Source organism: Necator americanus, chromosome X, assembly GCF_031761385.1.
Source record: "Necator americanus strain Aroian chromosome X, whole genome shotgun sequence".
Lineage (NCBI taxonomy): Eukaryota > Metazoa > Nematoda > Chromadorea > Rhabditida > Ancylostomatidae > Necator > Necator americanus.
In genome coordinates, this window is record NC_087376.1 from 11,979,764 (window position 1) to 12,004,087 (window position 24,324).

The following is a 24,324-nucleotide window of genomic DNA, read 5'->3' on the forward strand; positions in this document are numbered from 1 at the left end:
TTAATGGACAAATGTCGCTGCTGTAGCAAATCTCTGCACGGGATGGGACGATCGCCTCCTTCGACCAAGATTTTCCTGCACATGAAAAGAAGCAAAATTTACAAAGCAAAGATCCAAGACAATCATCCTGAGACAGCGACTTGTTCGCTTCGCCAGCTGGCTTTCGGAAGATGGAGAACATCGACGACAAATATGATCTACTAATAGAACACCTTCACCACTGTAAACTGATCCGCATCCACACCGTATCAAAACTTATAGAAATATGCGAGAGTACAGTAGTATGTCGTTCTGTCTCACTTTCATCGATTTCATCATCGATTTGAAGAAAGGCTTCGATTAACTTGAGACGGAAGCGGACATTGAAATTGTTGGAGAACCAAGGTGTCCCTACTCGATACAACATCTCCAAAATTCCTCATTCTACAAAAACGTTACGATTGGCGTAAAGGTTCGGCAGGGGACACAATCTCACTCTAAATAGGCAGTGCCACTCTCGAGGCCGTAATTCGATGACTGGAGTGGGACAACATGGAAGTGAAGTTAATGCGCGACAGTTACACCATCTTCGTATCGCTGGTGATATTGTTCTGATTACATCAAACATCAGTCAGACAGAACGAATGCTGGTGGAATTCGATTAAACCTGCAGAAAGATCGGCTGGCAGGTGATGAAACTGTAAAATACAATATTCATAAGAAACGGATGGGTTTCTGATGTCTGACTCATGATGAACAGAACAAATATATGAGTGCCAGTATGTATATATAGGTCGGGATAACATGATGAACAAAACAACCTGACCTCCAAGATGGGCAGGAAGGAGAAAGCTGCAAGAAGAGCGTGCAAGAGCATCGAGGATGTAATGAAGAAGACTAAAATATGCTTCAAGAAACCTGAGCACGTTGTAAGCAGGAAAGGAAAGTCTTTCAGCGTCATTGAGTGCTTAGTCGAGAGGATTCAAAGTTCTCTCCTACGTCAGCGACTCGAAAAGTCGAATCGAAGATTAGAAAACATCCAAATTTGCCAAGTAAATCAAAATAAGGTGGGACACGTGATATGTTTCATTGGCAATCGTTGGACCAGAGGTATGAGCGACTGGATGCCATGCGATATCAAACGCACTGCAAGAAGGTCATTCAATGTCAAACTTTTTTTACACGGTCCTTTTAAGAAAAATAGGATGCTCTCCCTCGCACGAACTGCTGCTCGAGCAAATCTACGAAAAAAAAAGAACACAGGTAATGCAGGAGAACTTTTTATCAACTGAATACTAATAGGGGATAGTTCGAATGTTCTTTTGTTTTGAAACCTCGGCATATTCTGTCTGTGTTTTGTTATAGTGTGCCTGCCAGGTTTTTAGATGGAACCTTTATTTGCCTGACGTTTCGTATTTGTACCGCTCTGTGACCTATAACCGCCTGATATTCTATGTGTAGATCAAATCATCTATATCGTCGCTGGTGATCTACGCGCATACTCATTCGCTGGTACACTGAGTGACAAGTGCGTGCAACCAGCCGCGCCACATCCGGTGGAGCAAAACGTAAGACCATTTTCAATGTAGATGGGTTTATGTTTTCACTACACTGAACGATTATCGAAACACTGACCCGGGGTAGTGTGGCACTTGACGGGATAAACGTAACATTGCTCCAGTCATCCTCTATTTAGGACAATTAATGACAGGGGCTTATTGTTCACTGGGTTGCAGGGGGTTAAGGATTGCATGTTCTTGTGTCAAAATAAAGAGAGTAATAATTGAAACACAACCCGTAGAGGGCATTTCAAAGCCGAGTTCCTCGATCTGGAGCCGAGAGGCTGAAACAGAACGAATGCGTGATTGGGACGCAGCTGGTGGACTGAAGCCACTCCCTGTTTTTTTTTTTGGAACTGACGGTGTCCAATTCGGGGAATAGCGCTGTGAAAACGTCGTAAGTGATAGCATAACCGCTGTTGGCAGCCCCACCACAAACAAACTCATGTCATAAAAGCAGCAGAACAAGCCTTGGAGATGCAGTAAGGCTGGGATACAGTGCTCCTCTAATGCTGAGCAGTTGTGCCCGTAGAAGCACATCGCTTAAAAGACATCACTTACTCACTTCGGAACGCAGGATACCTATTGAAGGGCTGCATCCATCCATGGTTCGGAAGCTACCTGAATACACCTGCAACTACATTAATACCCAAAAAAGGAGCGAGTTCAAGTAAGAAAATAAGCGGCTCTTCCAAGGTGCAGAACACTTGATCTGATATGAGTGAACGGGATAATGGAGTTGACATCATCTCGGGGCTGGAAATCCCGACAAGTGCCATGCTTAAGAGGACGCTTAAAACCCTATCGTTAAAGGCAGCATACCACGAATCTGAGGTGGTGCGGATTTCAGGTGGAGTATCCGTATACGGGGTCATAGATTATGGAGACGGGGGTGGTTCCGGTCATCTTTCTCTGCATCATTGCAAACAGCCGCCTCCAGAATGTTGTTTTGTACGACACCATTTATTGCAACGCTCCACCCCTTGCGCCGCCTCCATCCTGCGAAAAATCAATTCGGACTGCACCGATAAGCAATAAGTGCAAGGATGGTGCGCTGCGATGGAAGGCATCGTACAAAACAGCATTCAGGGGCCGGCTGCTTGAAGTGATTCAGGGAGAGATGAGCGGAACCCCCCCCCCCCTATCTCCATAATCTACAACCCCGTATACGGATACTCCACCTGAAATCCGTACCACCCCAGATTCGTGGTATGCTACCTTTAAATGAAACGGGAGCCATTAGATACATATTAGATAAATCGTCCCAGACTCAAATTAGAAGAGACCTCCTTGTCGTAAAAGAAGATTCTGGACAGAGCTGGTACTGAGAGATCTGAGTACAGTTGGCGTTGACACAGTTCAGTCGAGCCGTAAAGTTCCGCCGTTTATGGAATAGCAACGAATGGATAGATTCTATGCGAACTCTAGCTGAATGGCGAACAGGATGGGATCGGATATGTTTGCAGACGACGCACTACGGCAGAAATGCGGAAGGCCGCGTTTGGCTGCAACATCGGCCCACCAATTAAGACAAGTAAGTCGCCTTCTAATATGCATTGGTATACATTTAACACGTCCAACGTTTTCGTCGTACTTTTTTCTTTGCTGAGTGAATAAATGTCTGATGATGTTGAGAGAAAGCATCATAAAAATACTTCAAGAAGAGTTATCAGATATTTAATCTGTTCTGTAATCTGTTTTTTGTTGACATTGTTCCATGATGCAGTCGGACAACTTGCGCGCGAACAAAATACGCGTGGTACCACGCGGCCCATGTGTAAAACGCAGTATGTATGTAAAACTCCCATGTCTAACCGCTGTAAAACGTGTGTATTAGAGAAATATCTACCGTTATTTATTAATGAACGATTTTTAGAGTAAAATGTTTAGTCCCCATTCACCTGATACACAGTCCATATAATTTATAAATCCGCACATCTTGGAGAAATAGAAGGCGGAAATACATAATTGAACCACAAAAAAGGAGAGTACGAGGGCGATGAACTGCATTACAGTGGACAGCTAAAGTAGCAAAACCCTTGCAACGGATTGAAGCGAAAACCCAATTACAGGTCAGATGAACTACTTTAGGCAGGGCATAAAGCTGCGAAAAATTCTGGATTCCTTAACTATTAACCCAACCGCGACTTATACTAGAACTTACAGGATCAACAACAGAATTCTCAGGCTTCTTTCGAGCTATCACGTGATATGGATTGAGCACTTTCCATTCCATATCCAAACTTTTCATTGCTCGAAAGACTTCATACATGATATCTTCTAAAACGCATTGTGTATTTCGAAAATACGTTATAAAATTTTACCAGAATAATACGTAGATGCTTATTATACACAAAATTCAACACAAAATCAATCACTATACCTGGGCGACTCTGCGATCTAATACCTAGATGCCATTTTGCACGTTTCACTCCGGACTTATATCCAATTGACTGCACTGGGACATTATTGCACGATGCGTCACCACTAGCAGCATTTTCCAAGGTAGGAGTAATTTTATTACTCACAACAGCTGAAATACCATAAGCACAAATATAGGACGGCCATAATGTAATCATAAACAAAACCAAACATTTCAATTACCCGAAATGTAACGAAGTTAATGCATAGCACTCGCATAAAACCAAACACACTTGACTGGATTGACTAAAATCGAATTAGTCCCATATCGAAACACCTGTAGGTTTTGATCTAAGGGGACATTCGCTACATCCCTTACAAAAACCCTGCTGGACTCATAATTGTGGTACGAAGTGGTCTTATTTAGCAAGAGAGGTGAGCATTAGCCGATGTGTTGTTCTTTGAAATTTGAAAATCGCTTGAATGCTTTTGTAGAGGGGAGGCGTGTGCCTAGCTTAGACATTCTTTTGCCAGTGCAGTCTAGATTATAAAGGATAAAAGGCCACTGGCGTATCAATCCACTTGAGATGCGCCAACGCGTTTTACTGCGATTCGTAACCGTTCAGGTTTTGGAACCCGTGTTGGCCTAAACAATGACTTGCGGGGGTCAACCGATGCTGTGAAACTGGAAATGACATCAAGTCAGTCAAACTTCACGAAGTAGGCGTCGTCTCCAAAGGGAACCGACAAATTAAACAAATCGAAAAAGGACTTTTGCGTATCGTGTTAATAATAAATCACGAATATATGTTCTTGTTGCTAAATAAGTATGTGTACAAGGAACGCTGTTGTGAGTGTTTTGTGCCGGTATGCATCTGAAGGGGAATAATGGATGGAACAGAGTTTATTTGTAATGGAACATTCAAGTGGAACAAGAAAAGCTAGCTCTAGGTAGAACATCAGATGATAATTAGTTTATCGGAAACATCAAGAGCATATGTGCGATAGAGAGAAGCCGGGCCCTCCTCAGGTGAAGGGGGTTTAGCCTATGGGGTGCAGCTCAAGTGAAGGGGATCCTTTCGCCAACCGTTCAAAAGTGAAGGGGGCAATTTCACCAACGCTTAAAGTGAAGGTCTCTTCCCCAACCGTTAAAAGGTGAAGGGGGAAGGGGGTCAGAACACCGGCTCCAACTATCGCATATATGAACAAGAGGTCAGCAAACCTACTACCTCTGTAGGCTCAGACCACAATAACACAAATACTGTCACCAATGTCCAAAGTTCTCTGCCACAGGACAAGACCCGGCACTCACGCTTATCACTATTTTCAAGTCCAAAATCGAAAAACTTATGTTGTAAAAAAGTAATGCTGCACCGTCGCTGACTAGAATAACAAACAAGAAGTCAGTCAAACAGTCCGTACCTTGCGTTTTCGGCCAAGTGGCCTCTTCCAGCTTGAACCCGACAAACTCCTGGGAACTCGCTGAATAATGCAGTCTGCTGGTCTTCTTTATATGTGACCAAAGGAGCGAAGATTTCCTATAAGCACTTTCGACTGCAGGGCAAGATGTTCATATGTTCCACGTGTCATCCGCCGGCACACCACATCGATTTCCGCGTAAAGATCTTCATTGTGGCATACCCTAAGCTAAAAATAGCCAACAGTCGTCTAAGCAGCTTCCCTTCGATGTAGTCAAGCCTCTCTATCACCGTAGACAGTGCTGCCGAAGTTTTCGATCCGTACATCATGATGGAGCGAATTGCGGATAGATAGACTCGCAGCTTGTGTTCTAGTGAAGTATAAACTTTCCGCGGGTTCTTGTCCCTCACGCTTTTTTAAACTCGCCCGCTCTTGACATCAACTCGTTTTCGCGGTCTTTTTGCTGTCGACGACGCAACTTTCTTCTCAGACGCTTGCCGTGGCTGAAATCGCAGGTAATGTGGTCGTGACACACAAAATTAAACGTGATTTCGTTCCCGCAGATGCAAAGGCAATCTTCTTCCATGGCAGTAGAACCGGGAGCGTTCCCCTTGCAGCACCCTGGATGCGCTTTGTGAAAAAAATCCGCATCCTGGGCTTCTTTCTGGTCCGTACTTCAACGTGTATAGGGACACATAGTCGGGATTTCGTCCTGCATTCTTCGTCTTTCAGACCTGCATTGTCGATTTTCGGTTGAAGAGAAACTCCTCGGTTTCTCCTGAGGAACTGTATCTTGAGGCTGAGGAGAACTGCGCTGTGGTCAGGGTCGAACTCGACGTCCCAAACAGCCCCGGAATTTCGGATATCTGGCTGAGGAATGTTCCTCGTCAGAACGTAGTCGAGCTGAAGTTTGAAAGTTCTCGTATACCTTTTGCACTGTTCTTCAAGCGTGAATAAGGTTGACTCTTGCTACATAAGCTGATGACGTCGACGACTCCTCTCAAACGTTGAAGCGATGATGAGGCCCATCCATCACCCAGGTCCACATAAGTCGACCAGACGGTCACCGTTATCCGACGTGCGTTTCGCTGAATAATACTATTTTCCTAGCACACCGGATTGTATCGAAGACTACACTGTCTACTGCGGTGATGCTGATGAAAGGTAAGTAAGTGGCGGGTAAAATGAAGTTGGCGGGCCACTCTGACGCACCCAAATGGAACTGCTTTCCTACTGTATTTGGTGCGATTATTTGAGGTGATTCGTGGTGGCGGAAACTTCCACTGTGCCAGTACTGTACCTGCACTCGGGGCCGTTGGGTTAGCCTTTATGAAGGATGTACATATTCGCTTGCTTCGCGACTTTAACGGGACTTCCACAGTTGGGACAAACTCGCTCCTTCCACAGCAATCCATGATCAGCGATCCATTCCTCTTTTCACTTCGGTGCAAGCTCCGGCCAAGTGGTAATCAGTAATCTGAGTGAAGTCACGAAGAGTCAGGAAGCCAATATACAAATGGAATGGTTTAGCGACGAGAACGGTTAACGTGTTCTATGGACGTCTTTGCGCCTGTTGTACTCCATGACCTTTTTCGCACTCTAAGTGCAGGTACAGTGGAAATTCCCGCCACGAATCACTTCACATAATCGCACCAAATACAGTAGGAAAGCAGTTCGATTTGGGTGCGTAGGAGTGGCCCACCAACTTCATCTTACCCGCCACTTACTTACCTTTCATCAGCATCACCGCAGCAGACAGTGTTGTCTTCGATACTGACGGCCAATCTCCGGTGTGTTTCCTGCAGTGCAACAAACGGCACACAGAGATATCGTAAGAGCCAGGATAGGACGGTTTGTTGGAGTTCACTCGACGGTATTGGGCTGTCCACTGATACCTACTATAGTTACATAAATGACTGTACAACAGTACAAAACATCATGTTCCACAATCTTTCAGCGTATCCCAGCAAAATGAAAACTCCGCTATATGAAACATGCACATAACAACAACACAAGACGGCAACAAAGGTTGCAGAGTCGAGTACACAGGAAAAAAAACGTGGTCCACAAATCTGGCTCAAAAAGTAGCAGTATCAAATGGGTTCCTGAATGAAATTTGTTTTACCCGACAGACAACTTACCTATCGGAAATCTAATGTCGTGGCACAGAAAATATTCCATTCTGCCTAGCCTACATCTTCTACATGAGCGGAGGCCGGAGATGTCTACGTCAAGCGGGTCTACATAATGACGTGAAGAAATACCAGCAGCGAACCTTTAGTGTACTTGTACCTCATCGCGCGTACGACAGATTTTGCACGACTGCTAGCTACGTGGTTAGCCTACATGGCACAGAGAGTGGTCCCATGATATCAGGAGTGCATACCGTATCACGTGCTTCGGGCGGTTTTCGCATAAAACTTTTTTGCCCGGACTGCAACCTACATTCGCCCCTTTCTTCATTGAATTTGCTTCATTGTAGAACATTTTATCCTGCTTGAAATGCCGTTTTTTAATCACTGCGATCACTAGCATACAAATTGAATTTTTGCCTACGCTGCAGGCAAAATTAATTAAAATTCGATAATTTCACCTGAATATCTCTCGATGCGAAAGTTTTCTATAATCGCCGCTCTTCCATCTACTTGCACTCCATGCTTGGCTTGAAGAGCTCGGCCATTCCGAAAATATGAATGCCTGATATACTGAGGCAATTTTAGCGCCAATTAACGCCTTCCTCTTAGTAATTGGTGAAGGGATTTGACCATCCCACGGGGAGCACATGGCTCTTGTGAATGTGGCGTTGAAACGCTTTGCATACTTTACTCTCCTCAGCAAATGCATTTCCTGTCTTTTACGGTTTAAAGACGACAAAACCTCGTGCGTGCTTCTTGCAAATGCAAATGCAATGAAATACTTTCACTGCAATATTAGCAACATTAGCATAGTCCTATACCAAACAGAAGAACAATGATGTAAACAAGATGAGTACGCAGCTAAATGTTGTCGAACCTCGTTATTACTACTCCGATTCTCTTGTAAAAGCCCCAATACGGTCGTTTCTTCCCTGCCAGGTTGGAGATAAGGTCGTTCATCATATTCATTGGACCTCATAAATACGCACCTGCGTTCAAGAGTGGCGCTGAACATTGTGGAATGGGCAGTATCACTCTGTCGCTCTCAGTTCCGGTTTAAAAAAATAAAAAAAAAAACTAGCGAAGTTGCAATAAAACTCACGAAAAATATCATTATCCCGAGCAGGAACGTTTAATTGTCCAAAGCTTCCATGACCACTTCGGTCTCAACTGAGTTGAAGGTCTTCATTAAGTCGATGAAAAATAGACGTAGCTGCATCTTGTACTTCCGCAATACTTGAATGTGACTTGAATGATGTATGCGGCCAGGGATGTTGCACCCTTTACAGAACAGTTCTTGGTCGTAACCTTGTATTCATCAGCATAGTCATGCCAGAGTGGTTCTCCAGATGTTCAGATTTGATATTATCGAGAGCGGGTGCATTACTGGTCCGAGTACTAGAACCTCTGAGATGACGGGCCCATCGCTTCGCTCAGACACTGAAGCAAACGTAAGTGACTATCGAAGAAATCAAAGTAGACATCGCAAATGACATTCGTCATTCATTTTCTTGGTTCTCTGTTTGCTTCACTTAGGTTTTGATTGTTTGTTCCTATGATTGATGCAGTGAAAACCGCCTCTCGCCTCAAAGGAGAAGAGCAGTCTTAGCTTTCGGCCATGACTACTGCTTTTCTACTTTTGAAGTCTCTTTTATCGGTTCTCCGCAAAGTCTCACGGCTCCGAGGTGAATTCGTGATCGCCTGCGACTTGTGCTGCTCCATGTTGAGATATCGTCCCTACAGCTAAGAAAAACTTATCTTCTTGGGTCTAGAAGTTTCGTTAATTATCTGCTTCCGTACAAAACTTCGGTGTAGCGACGATATCGGTCAAGCAGAACCTTCAATTATTATGATGAGATTGAGCTCATTATGATACCATCCAGAGGGTGGACTTCACGTCCAGAGAAGAGAGTGGAGCTTTTGGAGTCATGAGGTCGTGAAAACTGAGACTGAACTTCTCAGCACGCTCGTTTGTTATATGCCGTGGCTCCTATAGCTTTACAGCTTTTGCAGCTGCAATTTCCCATAGATGGTATAAAGTATGACTCAAGAAACAGTTCGCTTCGACCCGCAGACGATAGCAATAATTATGGCCGATAACGTCCAATGAACGACGTCCTGTTGTTCTGTACAGTCTGATGACATCGTATTTGATTTTTCTTTCTGTACCAAGTCAGTTCTCAAATATCAATGTCACCTTCGATCCAAGCGTACCTGCCTTTACAAACAGATCGTCAACGTGGCCTTCTTCCATTTCGGCAACCTAGGCGGTTTTCACAGCTCCATAGTTCTTGACGCTACCGTATTTCTTTTTTGTTATAGAGTGATACAAAAACTGCGGGCATCTAGCTGAACTCCAATCTAACGAAATCGTTGAACGCACTGATCGTTCCGGTGAATACTGGCTACCGTCTACACACAATTTCACTCTTCGATGGAAGGCAACAGTGACAAAGCGTTTGATCCGCAAAACTCCTCAGGAGACCGAAGTTTCTGCAAGATAGGAAAGTAAAACTGCCAACTGTATAGGAAAAGGAATCAATGCTTCAGTGTTTCGAGCTCTTCTGTGTGTGTTCTTCAAACAACAAGAAGCTAACCCGGCTGTAGATGCGAAATTCCGGCTCTTTGCAAACGAAGTAAATAAAACGGCAGCTCGATTTCGTGAGAACAGAACGAAATCTAACATTTCTCTTGCACAAAAGCAAGGTATTAAGGAAGTTCCAGAGTTGATTAATTCTAAACAAATAAGGTTATCCACAAGTGATAAAGGTGGGGAATTTGTGGTCATTCCACATCAGCTGGATATTGCAATAACAGAAAGACACTTGCAAGATACCTCAATATATCGTTTATCCTCCGTTAGTGAGTTTTTGAAGAAATCCCGTTTTTTAAACGACCAATTGATTAGGATAGCAAAATCCGCTGAGTTTCCTTCTTCTTCCATTGTTCGCCTTAAGATTGACCTGTCGACCTGTCCAGTGCTCTATCTCCTTATTAAGACGCACAAACTCCACTCCGGTAGCGATCTGGCTTCCACTGACCCTGCTACATTAAAAGTAAGACCTATAATTAGTAGTGTAGGAGGTCCTACGGAAAGAATAGGGTGGTTCCTAAACACAATATTTGCGCAAGTATTGAGCCCTATACCTGCCCATTTAACAAACACCCTTTTTAGTTTCTAGACTACCTACGTGCGGCACACCTAACAAGAGACTGTGTCATGGAGTCTTTCGACGTCGAAGACGCATACGAATGCACCTAATGACTTCGCGATACAAGCTATGTTCGAACTGCTGAAAGAAAACAGAGGAACCATCAATTTACACGGATTCTCAATCTCCCAATTGATGGTTCTTCTCTAGGCGTGCCTCGACTGCAATATCTTCAGATGGTCCGGAAAATACTTTGCACAACTTAGAGGTTTAGCTATGGGGCAAAGGTTGACTCCCACTTTAGCTATTTCATTTATGGCCAAAATTGAAGCACCTGTTCTGGAACTACGTCCTTTGTTCTAATCTCGGTACATTGACGATTGCTTTGTCATTTGCGAGAGATGGCCAAAAGTTTAGACTTATTGAACCGACAGTCCGAACAGATCAACATATTAGGGAAAAACCACAGGGCAATTGGTTTGCTTTTTTGAACATCCAGGTTGGCATCCCAAACGGTACGTACCACATGAAATGGTATCGCAAGACCAGTAATAAAAACATTTTTGTTCATTTTCTTTCTGCTCATCCATCTCATATAAAGAAAGCTGTGATTAACAACATGTTCCGCACGGCAAAAACCGTTCGTAGTGGACCTGAGAAGAGAAAGGAATCGTTAACTTTGGCTCACGAAACTGCTGTTTCTAATGGTTATGAAATCCAAACGTCTGAAACGAGATGATACGAACTTAACGAGCACGGCAATTGGAAAACCCCACCACAGATAAGATACCTCTCTGCTTCTCTTATATCTCCAATGAAATGAGCACTGCCATTAGGCGGTGTCTGAGGACAGCAGACTTGGATAGCTCCGTTTCAGTCGTTGAAATACCATCGAACACTTGAAACTTCAGCTAGTTCGAAATGGTTTGTACGATACCATCTACGATACCATCACGATACGATACAACACCGAACTGTATTTGTCCCACAGGTAGACCAGTAGACAACTTGAGATCCGGGGTAATCTACCTGATTTATTGCACGAACTGTGGCGACGAGTATGTCGGTGAAACGGCACGACCGCTGTATGTCCGCATCAAAGAGCACGTGAACGGTAAGGATAGGTTACGAGAATGGACACCTTTAGGTGCCCATAGAACACAAAAACACGACGGAGCCGATTTTGAAATTGGGTCCAAATCTTAGCGTCTAAAACGTTGGTTCGAGAGTCGCTGGAGACTTTGGATCCAAGCCAAAAACCTTAAAATGAACCGCAAAGGCGAATGGCTGTCGATAACGCGGGAACTCGTGCCATATCTTGAATGGTTCTTCCGATCCGAATGAGACATTCGAACCATTCGCCCTCGTGATCGACCAGTCAGCGGTCCATACTAGGCGTCTCCGATCTAAGGTGAGCACTAAGTTGGTGATTAAAAAGTAGGCATGGAGTTTATCAATTTAGTTGTGGAGAGGTTAGTCGTTTAAATTGTAGATTGAAACCAATTTCTCTCGAAAACCAATTTCTCCTCAGCAGCGTATTTAAAAGCATCACCCCACAAATCTGAGGTGGTGCAGATTTCGGGTGAAGTATTCCTATAAGAGGTAGTAGATTATGGAGAAGAGGGTGATTCCGTCCATTTCTTCCTAATTGCCGTAAAAAACGGTCCGGAAGATGCGATGCCGCACAAGGCTGGCGCACTCCAGTCGAACTCCTTGTAGAAAATAGTGCGCCAAAACAACCGAAGCTGTATTTTCCGGGCCGTTTTTTTACGGCAATTAGGGAGAAACAGACGGAATCACCCCCTCTTCATAATCGACTATCTCGTATACGAATACTCCACCTAAAATCTGCACCACCTCAGATTCGTGGAGTGATGTCTTTAAGTAGAACTAATGAATGGCTGCAAACATCGAAAATTTCATACCTTTTTGCGCTGCCTTTAACTCTTTATACATCATCTGAAAAGACGTCAGGTTGCAAGATCGTTGCTAACCTGGGATCACACTGGGAAGGGGAATCGATGAAGCTCATTTCAGTTAAATTACAATTCACTTCAAAAAATGCAAAGGTGATGCCACCACAATCGGAGCTTGCGTTAACGTTGACTCTTTGATTAGAGCAAGAGTGATCCCCTTTCTGGAACAACAAGGGCATTGCTGTTCAATGTTACCATCGTGCTCAAATAAGTAGTATCTACCTAGTGTTTTGTTTTGTAGTTGTTCGTATTATTGTACGAGTCTGACTGCTACCTGCACGTGGTGGCCCTGCTTTGACTAAACGCAAACAGACGTTCGAGTGTACGCAATAGGAACGCACGAGCTTCATAGCCTGAACTGTTATATGGCGAAAGATTCATATACACTGCAAAAACGCGCTGTCGTCCAGCAGATCGCCGAAGCAAATAACTTGAAAGGTCAGCTTCCTGAAGAGAGCATGGAATGTTTGGCAGCAGCCACTCGTTTCGTCAAGCTGAACTGCAGAACACTGTCGAGTGAACTCCGACAAACCACTCTGTCAAAGCTCTTACGATATCTGCGTGTGAGCCGTTTGCCCGTTGCTGCAGGAAACATGCATCAAAGATCGGCCCGTCATCAGTAACACGGTAAGCAGGGTCAACCCTTCTAACGCCTGAAGAGCAGCACAAGCGGAAGATCAAAACTCTCAAACTTCACCTCATGCACCATGCAAAAAACAGTCGATCAGTGTCCTGCAGATATACGCCATAAGTACGCCGACAATGTTGCTATATTCGCGGAAAGGAACGCGAAACTGTTGCTCACCTTTTAGCGAGGCTGGTTGCAGCCTATCGACTACGTCTACGCTCTGAGAAACGCAAGCAAGCAAAAGCGAGTCTTCGAAACCGCGAACGGGAATCAGGGTGGACGGAAAATCGATCGAACTCGTCGATGAGTTCTGTTACCTGGCCTGTATGCTGAAACACAACAACAGCTACGAGAAGGATATTCAGCAAAAATGCGCTAAGGCCACTTCTGCATTCACCTCGTTAACGAAATGCCTGTGGTCGACCCCCATCATCAACGAGCCAAGCTGCGAGTCTATCTCTCCGCAATTCGCTCCATAATGATGTGCGGATCGGAGACTTGGGCAGCACCGTATACGGTGATGGAGAGGCTTGATTGCGTCCAGAGAAGTTTGTCGGGTCCAGAGGAGTTTGTCGGGTTCAAGCTGGAAGAGGCCACCTGGCCGAAAAGGCAAGTTCCGAACTGAGGTGGTGAAAGTGGAGCTGAGCATAATCGGTGTGGATAGGTAGTTCAGACGAGACGTAAGGTTTCGCAGGATATGGAATAGCGACGAATGGATTGATTCTGTGTAAGCTCTCGCAAAAGATCGAAAAGGTTGCGCAAAGCTATGATCAATGACGACACACCTCGGCGAAGATACGGATAATCGCGTTAGGAGATGACATCAGTCCGTCGATTAAGTCAAATAAATCAACAAATTCATTTGTCCGTATATCAACGATTACACACATTTGTGGTCCTAACCAGAGAAGTAAAAATGTCAACTCTCTACTTGCCCTAGTTCTCTCTAGTTATCAATACGCTACAGCCAATAACAAAATTTCGAACTTGCACTCGGTCTCCCCTGTGCAGTAAAATGGCTCCGGACCAACGAGTGTCGACAAGCTGCTCAAGCAGTTACAAGGCAACAAAGCCCTAATAAATTTCCTGAACACGCGACCCCCGTAAAGTGACAGCCAGCTCAAACCTTCATGGAAGATCGTAGGATGACTTTCAACATCTTAGCGTAGATTAAATTTAAAAAAATTCGCTCACCAGCACCAAGAAGAGCGGACACGGGATAAATCTAAAGAAAAAAGAAGAGTGACTCGACACTGAAGCAATTTCATCGATCCCCAACACAGACTCGCCGGATTAACGTAAAGGGAAATGGTGCAAATTCTACTTCTAGTGGCTAAATGAAGTAGGAGCTTTGCTTTGTACGCTGCTTTAAAACTGACCATATTTTCTGGGAAAAATCATCATAATTTAATAACTGCATGTTTTCTCTAAGGCTAGCCAAAATAGGATGTTCCTGATTGTGATTCGAACAAAATTCCATTCCAAGATGAAGCTTTGAAAGAGAGACATTGACCAACAGAGGACTTACGCCTGCCATTCTCAGGCACTACGCCGGCACAGCAAGAGGACATCAAATTGTTGCCCGAAATCAACAAAGATTATGTCCCATCTATAAACACCATCAGAAGCGCCTTCGCGATTTCCCAGGACCAGAGCTTATCGCGTAAGTACGGAAAAGTGTCATTGAAAACAAGAAGTTTGCTTGCTAAAGAAAGGAAAAGAACCTATAGGCTCAAGCTGGGCTAATACATGTTTTGTTGGCGAGGAGTGAAAGATGATCTTAGAAGATTTGAAGGAAAATGACAGAGTGGGAAGAAAAAGAGTGTCAAAAAGCGCAAAATATCTCTGAATACACTTGATTAATTCCAAAGTAGGACAAGAACGGCGTGTACACAACCTCAAAGGTGCACACGCATTAGTGACACCTGATCAATATAAACTAGAAAAATCATCCTTTTTTTGTTCGCTATATTCTCTACTACAAATAATTTCTCAAATTTTTATAACTCTTTTCGTACCAAAGATTAGAATAGACAAAGTACAGAAAAAGCGCAACATTTGTCACTCAAACACTGATTTCTCAAGGCAGTGATTGGTTGATCGTATATTCAAGAATTCGAGTTTTCAAGAAAACAAAATCTAGTGTTGGAAGAGTCGATTATTTCAAATGTTCGAAACTAGACTTGGAAGGGAATTTTCCGAATATTCAAAAAATTCAACAGCTTGATATAACAACAGTCCCGAGTATTCAAAAAATTATGAAAACTCGAACCTCAAAGGCTCGAAATACACATAAAACCTAGTGATCAAATAAAAGAATTAAAAATTAAAAGAAACGAATATCATATCACCTGTATCACCAGTAATACTTCCATTTGTCCCGATCGGGCGCAAGTGTTGCCCTGTGGTATCTCTTCTCGTGAGGGACTCGAAGAGCATCGTATTTTTATTTGAAGGACTTCGCAAAGAGGTCTGACCATCGGGTTGGCGGTCTTCCTGCGGTGCGTTTGATGTCGCGTGTCGCATTCAGTCGCTTACGACTCTGGTCCAACGATTGTCGTTGTGTCCCGCCAACCTAATTTTGCTTTCCTCTATCCCTTCTTTAACTTGCATAAAGCGGGTTACTCCTAGCATCGCCCTTTTAATTCCGCGTTCTATGACGCTGATCGCATTTTCCTCCTACCTCGTTTATCATGTTGATTTCCCAACCTAGATAGATATACATAGCTTGAGCATTTGGATATGTTCGTACTGGTGAGCGTGAATGGAGCATCAGAAACCCATCCGTTCCTCATAAAATCGTCTTGTCTTGGTTCAGCTGAAGACCGATCTTTTTACACGTTTCATCAAATTCGGTCAGCATCCATTCCGCCTGATTGATGTTTCCAATCCTCGCATCGCGTTCTCGAGAGTGGCACAGAATATTTAGGGTGAAATTGTGTCACCTTGAGGAACCCCTCTCTTCACGTCGATTATGACATCACTGTAGAATGGGGAAATTTTGGTCGTGAAGTTGCTATACAGCTCATGAAGTATCTTCATGTATGGAGTAGGGACGCCTTAGTTGTCCAAGGCCTCCATGACCGCGTCGGTCTCAACTGTGCCAAAAGCTTTCTTCAAATCGATGAAAGTGAGACACAGCGGCATCTTGTACTCTCGTGATATTTCTATGTGTTTCGAAACCGTGTGAATGTGGTCAATCGTATTGAACTCTTTCCGAAACGCTGCTTGGTCGCATGGCTGTCCTTTAATGTTCTTTTTATCCTGTTTAGGATAACTCTTGTGAAGAGCTTGTAGATGACAGACGGCAAGCAGATTGGACGATAGTTGCCGATATCTTGTGGATCTCCCTTCTTATACAGCAGCACGGTGTTGCTGGTTTTCCATTGCTTAGGAACCTTGCATTCAGACAACGAGTGAAGACCCTCACCAGTGTGTTGATGAGGACTAGCGGTAGGTACTTCAGATGTTCAGGTTTGATTCTGTCGAGACCGAGTGAAGCAGGTTTATTCACCGACATCCGACATAACTTCGGAAGGGAGGACCTTTGGAATGACATGTCCATCTTTCCTCAGATGGTGAGGGGGCAAATGGACGTGGCTGTCGAAGAGATCCGAATAGAAGTCGTGAATGACCTTTTCCTTCCCGCATCTCGATGCTGCAGTTGTTCCATCTGCGGTACGGAAAGCACCCATTGTTGTTTTACGATTGGCGAAGTTCCGACGGACATAGGGAATGGTCTGTCCCGTCTCTGCAGCTTCAGCCAACACTTCTTCTCTTCTCCTTTTGTGGTCTTCCTTTATCACCTATCTGCAGAGCTCTGCGAGCTCGGACGTGAGTTCTTGGTTACCTGCAGCTCGTGCAGCTCCACGCTGAGAATCAGATCTAGAGTTTTCGGAGACAGGCGTCTGTTGGTGGCTTTGAAACTTCTCGTTCCTCGTACAGTCGTGAAGATGTTCTACAAACCGTTCATATTCGTTGTCGATGTTGTCCATGACGGTATCTTCCCAAATGCCGACAAGCGAAGCGGAGAGGTCCCAGTCGATGATAGTTCTCGGAGTTCGCATAGTGGACTTCGCGGCTTTTTCTCCTCTATGTGCAAAAGAAAATCTTCCTGGAAGAAGGCGATGGTCCTATGCCATATAAAACTTTGGTATAACAACGATATCCGTCCGGCAAAACCTTTTACCGACGACGATGTGGTCAAGTTTATTATGATACCTTCCATCGGGTGACTCCCACGTCCGGCTTAGAGAGGAGGGCTTCTGGAATTGCGAGTTCTCATGGATGGTCTTAATCGTCATGATGAACTATGAAAGCCTCTCTCCCTGCTCATTCCATTGAAGGCCGCGGGTTCCGATGTGAAGTTCTTCAGGCATTCCTCTGGGGCCAATTGTGGCGTTGAAATCACCAATTATAACCTTGTAGAAGGTATGGTCTTCTCTATAGAACTTCTCTAGATTCCTATAAAAAGCTTCAACTCCTTCGTAGCTTGGTGTTGGAGTGTAAGCGACGAAGATTATCAAAGCTGGCGTTGGACCACATCTTCTCATCTGTATACGTCCGATTCGGGTTGTAGGTTGTTCGAAAGAGTCGATGTTTACTGCCATATTCGTGTTGACGAGGACACCTCCTCTACTGTCGCATGTTCTTAAGAACAGTTCTTCTCCAGTGTCATATACGACGTTCAGTGGGTGGCGTTGCCTCGTCTCAGTCAGTCCGATGACGTCATACTTAGACTTCCAAGCCTATATCATCAAGTCTTCAATGGCCGCATCCGATGCAAACGTACGGGCGTTATAAGTACAGGTCGTCTTCTTAGTCCTTTTCCATTGCGCTGGCTTACATGACTCCTGCAACTCCGCCTTTCGTCGGGCTACCGTACAAGGGTTTCCTCCGGAATCAGAAGACTTTCTTATTAGTGTCTTTTGCATGCAATTTTAAAACCCATCCGCCGCCTCGCACTTCCCAGTCACTTGATTGCAGACTTTTGGCCGGACTGACGTGCAGGATACAGTAGTATTATGAGTCGGTCCCGGCATAGCAGAAACAGGGAGTCCATTCCCTGAATCCACCTGCATCTCAGGGCAGGTACAATGTCGCTTTTGGTCCGCAATTAGCCCCCCATCCGCCACCTGGGGAAGCGTCACTTAGCCTTGCGACTAACCGGATATGACCCGTCTGATAAGGGAGATCCGTGCATGAATATCGTAAGTAGTTGGAAACTCAAACACTCATAATCTCCCCAATCGAGGTTTTGATCGTTCGCAATAGTGATCATTTCAATCACTAAACCCGATAATTGCACTGTGGAAAACTCAAAAGCTCAGAATTAAGTTGCTACATGGGTTCTGAGTTCGCCAAGCGTGACGCCGCGTAACCGTATCTCTTCTAGATGACTGCTTTTAGCATGTAGCAATCACATGAGAGAGCCATTTCCAAAATAGTGCTTCCACAGCTCACAAAGCTGCTGAGTAATGGAGAGCTCACTACATCCAACATTAAGATCTGACTTAAACAAGCATTAAGCAATCTTATTATTGATTCTGCTTCTCCTCGAAACTTCACAAAGACGAGCTGTTTGCTTCAGAAACTTGACTTGAACCACATCAATCACTTGTTTGCGACTTAATTAAGTTCTCGGTAATCGCAGTCGGCAGTGTGGCCATGCATTTTCCTCGCACATGAAGAGGATTAAGGTAAAGGTCCACTTCAATTTACCCTAAGTCGATTTAGCCATACCATAGACAAGACAAAGCTATAACCTCCACCTAATCTAATCAAATGGAAATCTCCACCCAATCAGATGGAAAATCGATCCCGCCTTATACATCAAACTTCGAGCATAATTTTCTAGACTCTTGATTTGAACAATGAAAAATCTGAAGGTGCTTCGCAAACGTTAGCCCAATTGGTATCGACCTAATGTCATGCAGCTTCAGCCTGGCTTCATTTTATTCATCAAAAGAAGTAAAAACGCACCCGCTATTCTTTCAGGATGACGGTGTTGATCGCAATAGTGCAATTTGTTCGGGGCAACTTGATAAAATTCCTCGATTGTCAATTTCGCGGCTAAAATTAGTAAAAAAAAAATATGAGCAAAAGGAAAACGCAACGAATTTCACTCGATTAAATCATGACCAGCTATACTATAGGAATTCATTTCATGCTGGCGATGCACCCAAATCTGAAGTAATACGTTGTTCGAAAGGCACATCACTACACCAGACGAGTGCACACAAGAGAGAAAATGACTACAAATTTGATTATTATAAACATTGCTTCGTAAGTTTTACTTATTCTGTTTTGGACAAAGATGAAAAAGATAAACTGGATATCAAAAATTAACGTTATCTTTTAACGAATTCGTGCACTTCACTCTTCGTTGCCGATTACATTCATTACCTAAGAACCAGAATCAGCATTAAAGGTAGGGAAACTGCACAAAACGCCAACGAAAGTGGACCTACTCTCTTTAATTCGCTCAGTAAGACGTCAAATTTTGCACAGAGTTACTGTCAGGCAAGCTAAGAAAAGAATCGAAAAACTCTCCAACATTAAACATGATCACTTCCTTGAATATTTTATGCACCTGATTTGACAGTAGATCTCACGTCCTACATAGTTGTCTGCATCGTATTCGAGATGTATCGCCCTTGAAACTAGTTGACTGATCTTGTTCGATCCTCAGCAAGAGTCCATAGAATCAATTCCTGTGCCACTGTTCTGTACTCTGCGACGTTGTACGTCTGGGTAGCCTCTCAACGCCGAGAGCTCTTTGGACTGAGAACTGAGTGATGGTAGAGAATCGAACGCGACGTCGCAGACGGCTCAGGATTTTTAAACGTTCCGCAAAAGCATGACTCATGATGCATGTTTTTGGTCATCTTCCGCTTCTTAGGTGTTAGGGGATGGACTCTTCTCACTTAAGTTGATTCCATTAATGATTTCACTTGAATGTGAGAGATACATACTTTTACGCGCACAAATTACCACTATCTTTTGCTGCCTCTCTGTCGTAGACGTCGACTAGAATAATGAACTTGGAACAAGTGTAAACGAAGTATGAATTATTTTGTGCATTTTCGCTGCTTATTATCATGTAGAAATCTCCGCTTTATCGTCTTTCTTTATCATCCATGTAGTGCATAAAAGATGCGTGTGGCCACACTAAGGCCTTTCGAGCGTTTAATGAAGGATTATCATTTTCAGAACTTTACAAGCAAACTCCCGCGTGGCAAAGCACAAGAGTATTCCGGTTGAAACAGGATCTACATTATCAAATCTTAGCGAGTAGATAGACCTTATCATCAAAAACAGAAATCTGTCACCGATTTACCAGACTAACGTTGTGCGACCTTGTTCCTCTCCAGCGTAATACCTTTTTCTACAATAAAACTAAATGATCATGTTCCGTATTCGGATCTACATGAGATGTGACAATTTCCAATTGGTCGGAGTTCACCCATGCCGAGTATGTTGATTTTGTCGAATGGTCCTTTTGAACGTGGAAGAAGATTGCTCACATTATTCGACCAACGATAACGATGCTGCATGTGATAATACTGTTCTAGCACACATACTTCTTGCGCAATCCCCATTTTCGCACTCCAGTCAATTCCAACAATGATCATCCTACGAATAAGAGCGATTGTCATGTCGGTGAAATGCGTACATTTCTTTTTTTACATGGTCAAAGAGGTCAAAGAGTCTATATTCATTTGACTTCATGATTATTTTTAGTCAACAATCAACATACGTCGCACTTCTTTTTGCTTGTCACGTTTTAATGCCCATGCACTGATACAGCTTCAACAACGCATTAACGGAAGCAGTTGATGACCCGGATGCTAACTTTATGCCGTTGGATATAATAATTATTGTTAAATAAAAGAAAAAAGTTAGAAAGCAGACGAACATTCAGTTTAAAAAAAATCGTAAAAACCCAGCGTATTCGCTCATTCGTCTGAGAAATGAAAAGTGGAAGGGCTATTTGCGAGTAAACAATGTACTATCCTGATTTTGTATGCTGTGTAAGTCAGCAATCGTACAGAAGCGCATTTGGTTGAGGTTGACACAAATTCCTTCACTATGTTGTCGTAGCCTTTCTTTACAGCTACCGCGCAGCCTTCCACCTTCTTTTCGTCAGCAGTAGATGGTGTAGTTCTCGATATTTACAGTGTAGCCTCTGATGTGTGTGTTTCATAAACACAGCAAACAATGCATGCAGATATTGCAGTATTCCTAGCACCGAAAACTGCTGGAGTCCACTCAACAGCGACTAGTAATTCATGGCGATAAAAGAAATGCTTGATTCCAAAAATTCCATGTTCCTCACACTCATTCGTACTGTGAGATTATGGATTGTGGTAGGATGCTACTGCGCCAGGTTTGACTGATTCTTTTATCCCAAACGTCGATTCTGCCAGAAGGCTTCAATCAAGTGACTGAAGGAAGCGGTACGGAATAGCTTCTAACAAATAAGCTCCATCTGCCTTAACAGAAAACCCGTGGGATTAGATCCCAACAACCTGCCCATGACTAACGCTCGACACAGCAATAAGAAAGAGACTTCAGACTTCGGAAGAATGCTTGGTATGCCAGCGCCACCATGAAAGGGGTTGCGAGAGACGTTGGCCTGCAATGGAATGAACAGAGAGAAAGGCTTTCCGAGCTTATCATGGAGACTATGGCCACCCATTAGAACTAGCAATTCCTGAGCTCTGAAAGGATCGGACCATCGCTTCCTTCAAAGAACATTTTCAGAAAGAAGAAAAAGCTGCAAAGTCAACAGAATGAATCCCCAAGTGATTGATTGAGTGACCTGACCTGAGCTCACTAAAGTCTGACATGTCGATGAAGAACCGTCGGTCACCCTCTCTCATCTTGTGTTCTTGAAATATAAGATGAAAGAGGGTGACCGACAGTTCTTCATTACAATTCTCTCAACAGGGTCAGGTCTGAATAACCTACGGCCAATACTTTTCAATGCAACTCTTCAGTCGTTACTTGTCCGAAAACAGCGATCCTAAGCAATGGAACACCAGCAAGACTGTGCTGCTGTACAAGAAATACCCACATACATATCCATTCAGAAAAATAAAGAAGAATACAAGATGCCGCTGTATCTCACCTTCACCAACTTAAAGGAGGCCTTCGATTCATTTGAATCGGAAACGGTCGTTGGAAGGTTTGGAAAACCAAGGCCTACTCCCCCCATTCTACAATAATGTCACAATCGACATCAAGGTGACAAAATCTCACCCAAAATATTCAGTGCCACTCTAGAGAATGCGACGTGAGGCCTGAGATAACATGGGAGTGAAAGTTGATGGCCAGCATGTACACCATCTTCGTTTCGCTGAAGACATCGTTGAAGTGGAGAGATGGAGGAAAAAACGTGGTGCTTCTTTCTATGCAGAAAGACTTACGCTGTACTTGTTCAGGTACTGACTTAGATGCTTAGATGGCCCGTCTTCACTCTACGTGCAGGCCCCAACATCTCTTCCACTCGTTTCGTTCCCTCACCATTGTCATCGAAGATGTTCTGAGGTTTCGTGAATGACGTTGACGAGGTCCTTGAGCCGTATCCAGCAGAGCTCTCCGTTGGCCCATACGTGCAACAAAAAGTGGATGGACACCAGCCCAAAAAAGTGTTCTGATATAAAATCAGGTCCGGAGGCAGTAACAAGTTTCCCGCTCTTGATCACGACTGGTAATTCCGAAGGGAGAATCCGCGGTGGGACTTCAACAGTGGGGATAATCGGACTTGACATAGGAGTTGATGAACGGAAAAGGTTCGAGTAGAGCCTCTCCGTAATTATTTCCATCTTACGACAGAATAAAGTGCGGATCCAGTCTTCGCTCAGCAAGGCTGTTAGAGGAATGTTATAATCGCGAAGGTCCCTGCAGCACTTCTTCAGACTCGTTCTTCTTTGTTCTGCTTCCAGAATCTTCTTCTGTTTGTATTTCGAAACATCCTCCTGCAACGCCTTTCTGCAGCTACTGTTTGCTAATAACCTCTCAGTGAGCGATGGATTAGGATCAAGCCTCAAAGTCCTTCTTCTTTCTCTTCGGTTAGTGAGTATGTGATCTCCACACGGGCCGTGCCAGTAGGCGATTCTCATGTCCACCGACGATGTTTTTTCATAATGAGATTTCCATGAAAGAGGCGAACGGTGGACCACGCTTCGACGAGACGACTGCCATTTTCATTCCTGCCCCTAATCCAAATCTTCCGACTCTGTATTCCACTTCTGTAGCTTTTACCAGTTTTGCGTTTAAGTCCCTGACAACGAATTTATAAAAGAGCTCGTTGCGGATCGCTTCCTCATAGAACGTGTCCAGTTCGGATTCATCAGCAGCTGACGTTGGTGATGATGCTGACCGGTTTTGGCCCAAAGGGCAGAGGCGAAGAATGGTCAGACGAAGTGACAGGATCTCGTGAGGATCAACAGGATGGACCACAGATGGATACACAACAAAACCAACATCGCCTACATTTCGCGACGAACCGTTCCGTGAATGACGAGCGTACTGTCATTCATCTGTCGTACCTCGCTCCTTCTGTTTTGAGTCTCCTGCAGAGCAATCACGTGAAATGCGATACGCTCTGCAGCTCCGAGAAGGGCATGTAGGTCAGCGTCTGTAGACACTGTTCTCGCGTTGTAAGTACAAAGTCTAAGACAGTCTTCTCGGCTAGTCGCGCACGTGTCCCCTTGGTCCTGCGTCGAAGACGTCCTGAGCAAAATGAGATCTGATCACCTTTCACCGGTCGCCATAGAGTCCAAGCTCTGAGACGGCAGGGCCCAGAGTGCAGGATACTGAGACAGTGAGTATGCTGCAGTGGCAGATAAACTTTTCCCCATAAAAACCTTCCCTGATCCCCAATACATAACCCCATCTCTAGCTTTCCCCTGGGAAACCCATACTACGTCAGATTCGTGATATGCTGCGTTCAACCTAGACAGCGTCACATCGCGCAGCGCCACCCACTAACACCAGAAACTTTCATCACTGGGCTTCTTACCGAAGTACGCATTAGCTGAATGTCACTATCTTCGGTGAATACTCGGAGTATCCCTTCACGAACATCAAACAAATGGAAAGATCAAA

General features: G+C 44.2%; 1 protein-coding gene across 3 annotated transcripts in view; it reads right to left on the reverse strand.

The window, feature by feature from the left end:
• RB195_022542 (uncharacterized protein) overlaps positions 1 to 24,324 on the reverse strand; it is a gene marked incomplete at both ends in the record, with an annotated part of 71,705 nt that overhangs the window by 7,234 nt on the left and 40,147 nt on the right. For all 3 annotated transcript variants that reach the window (XM_064209698.1, XM_064209697.1, XM_064209696.1), the window contains 3 exons: positions 3,703 to 3,818; positions 3,922 to 4,071; positions 19,192 to 19,281. In XM_064209698.1, coding sequence (XP_064065576.1) covers positions 3,703 to 3,818; positions 3,922 to 4,071; positions 19,192 to 19,281 — 356 coding nt within the window. The remainder of the gene's footprint in view (positions 1 to 3,702; positions 3,819 to 3,921; positions 4,072 to 19,191; positions 19,282 to 24,324) is intronic.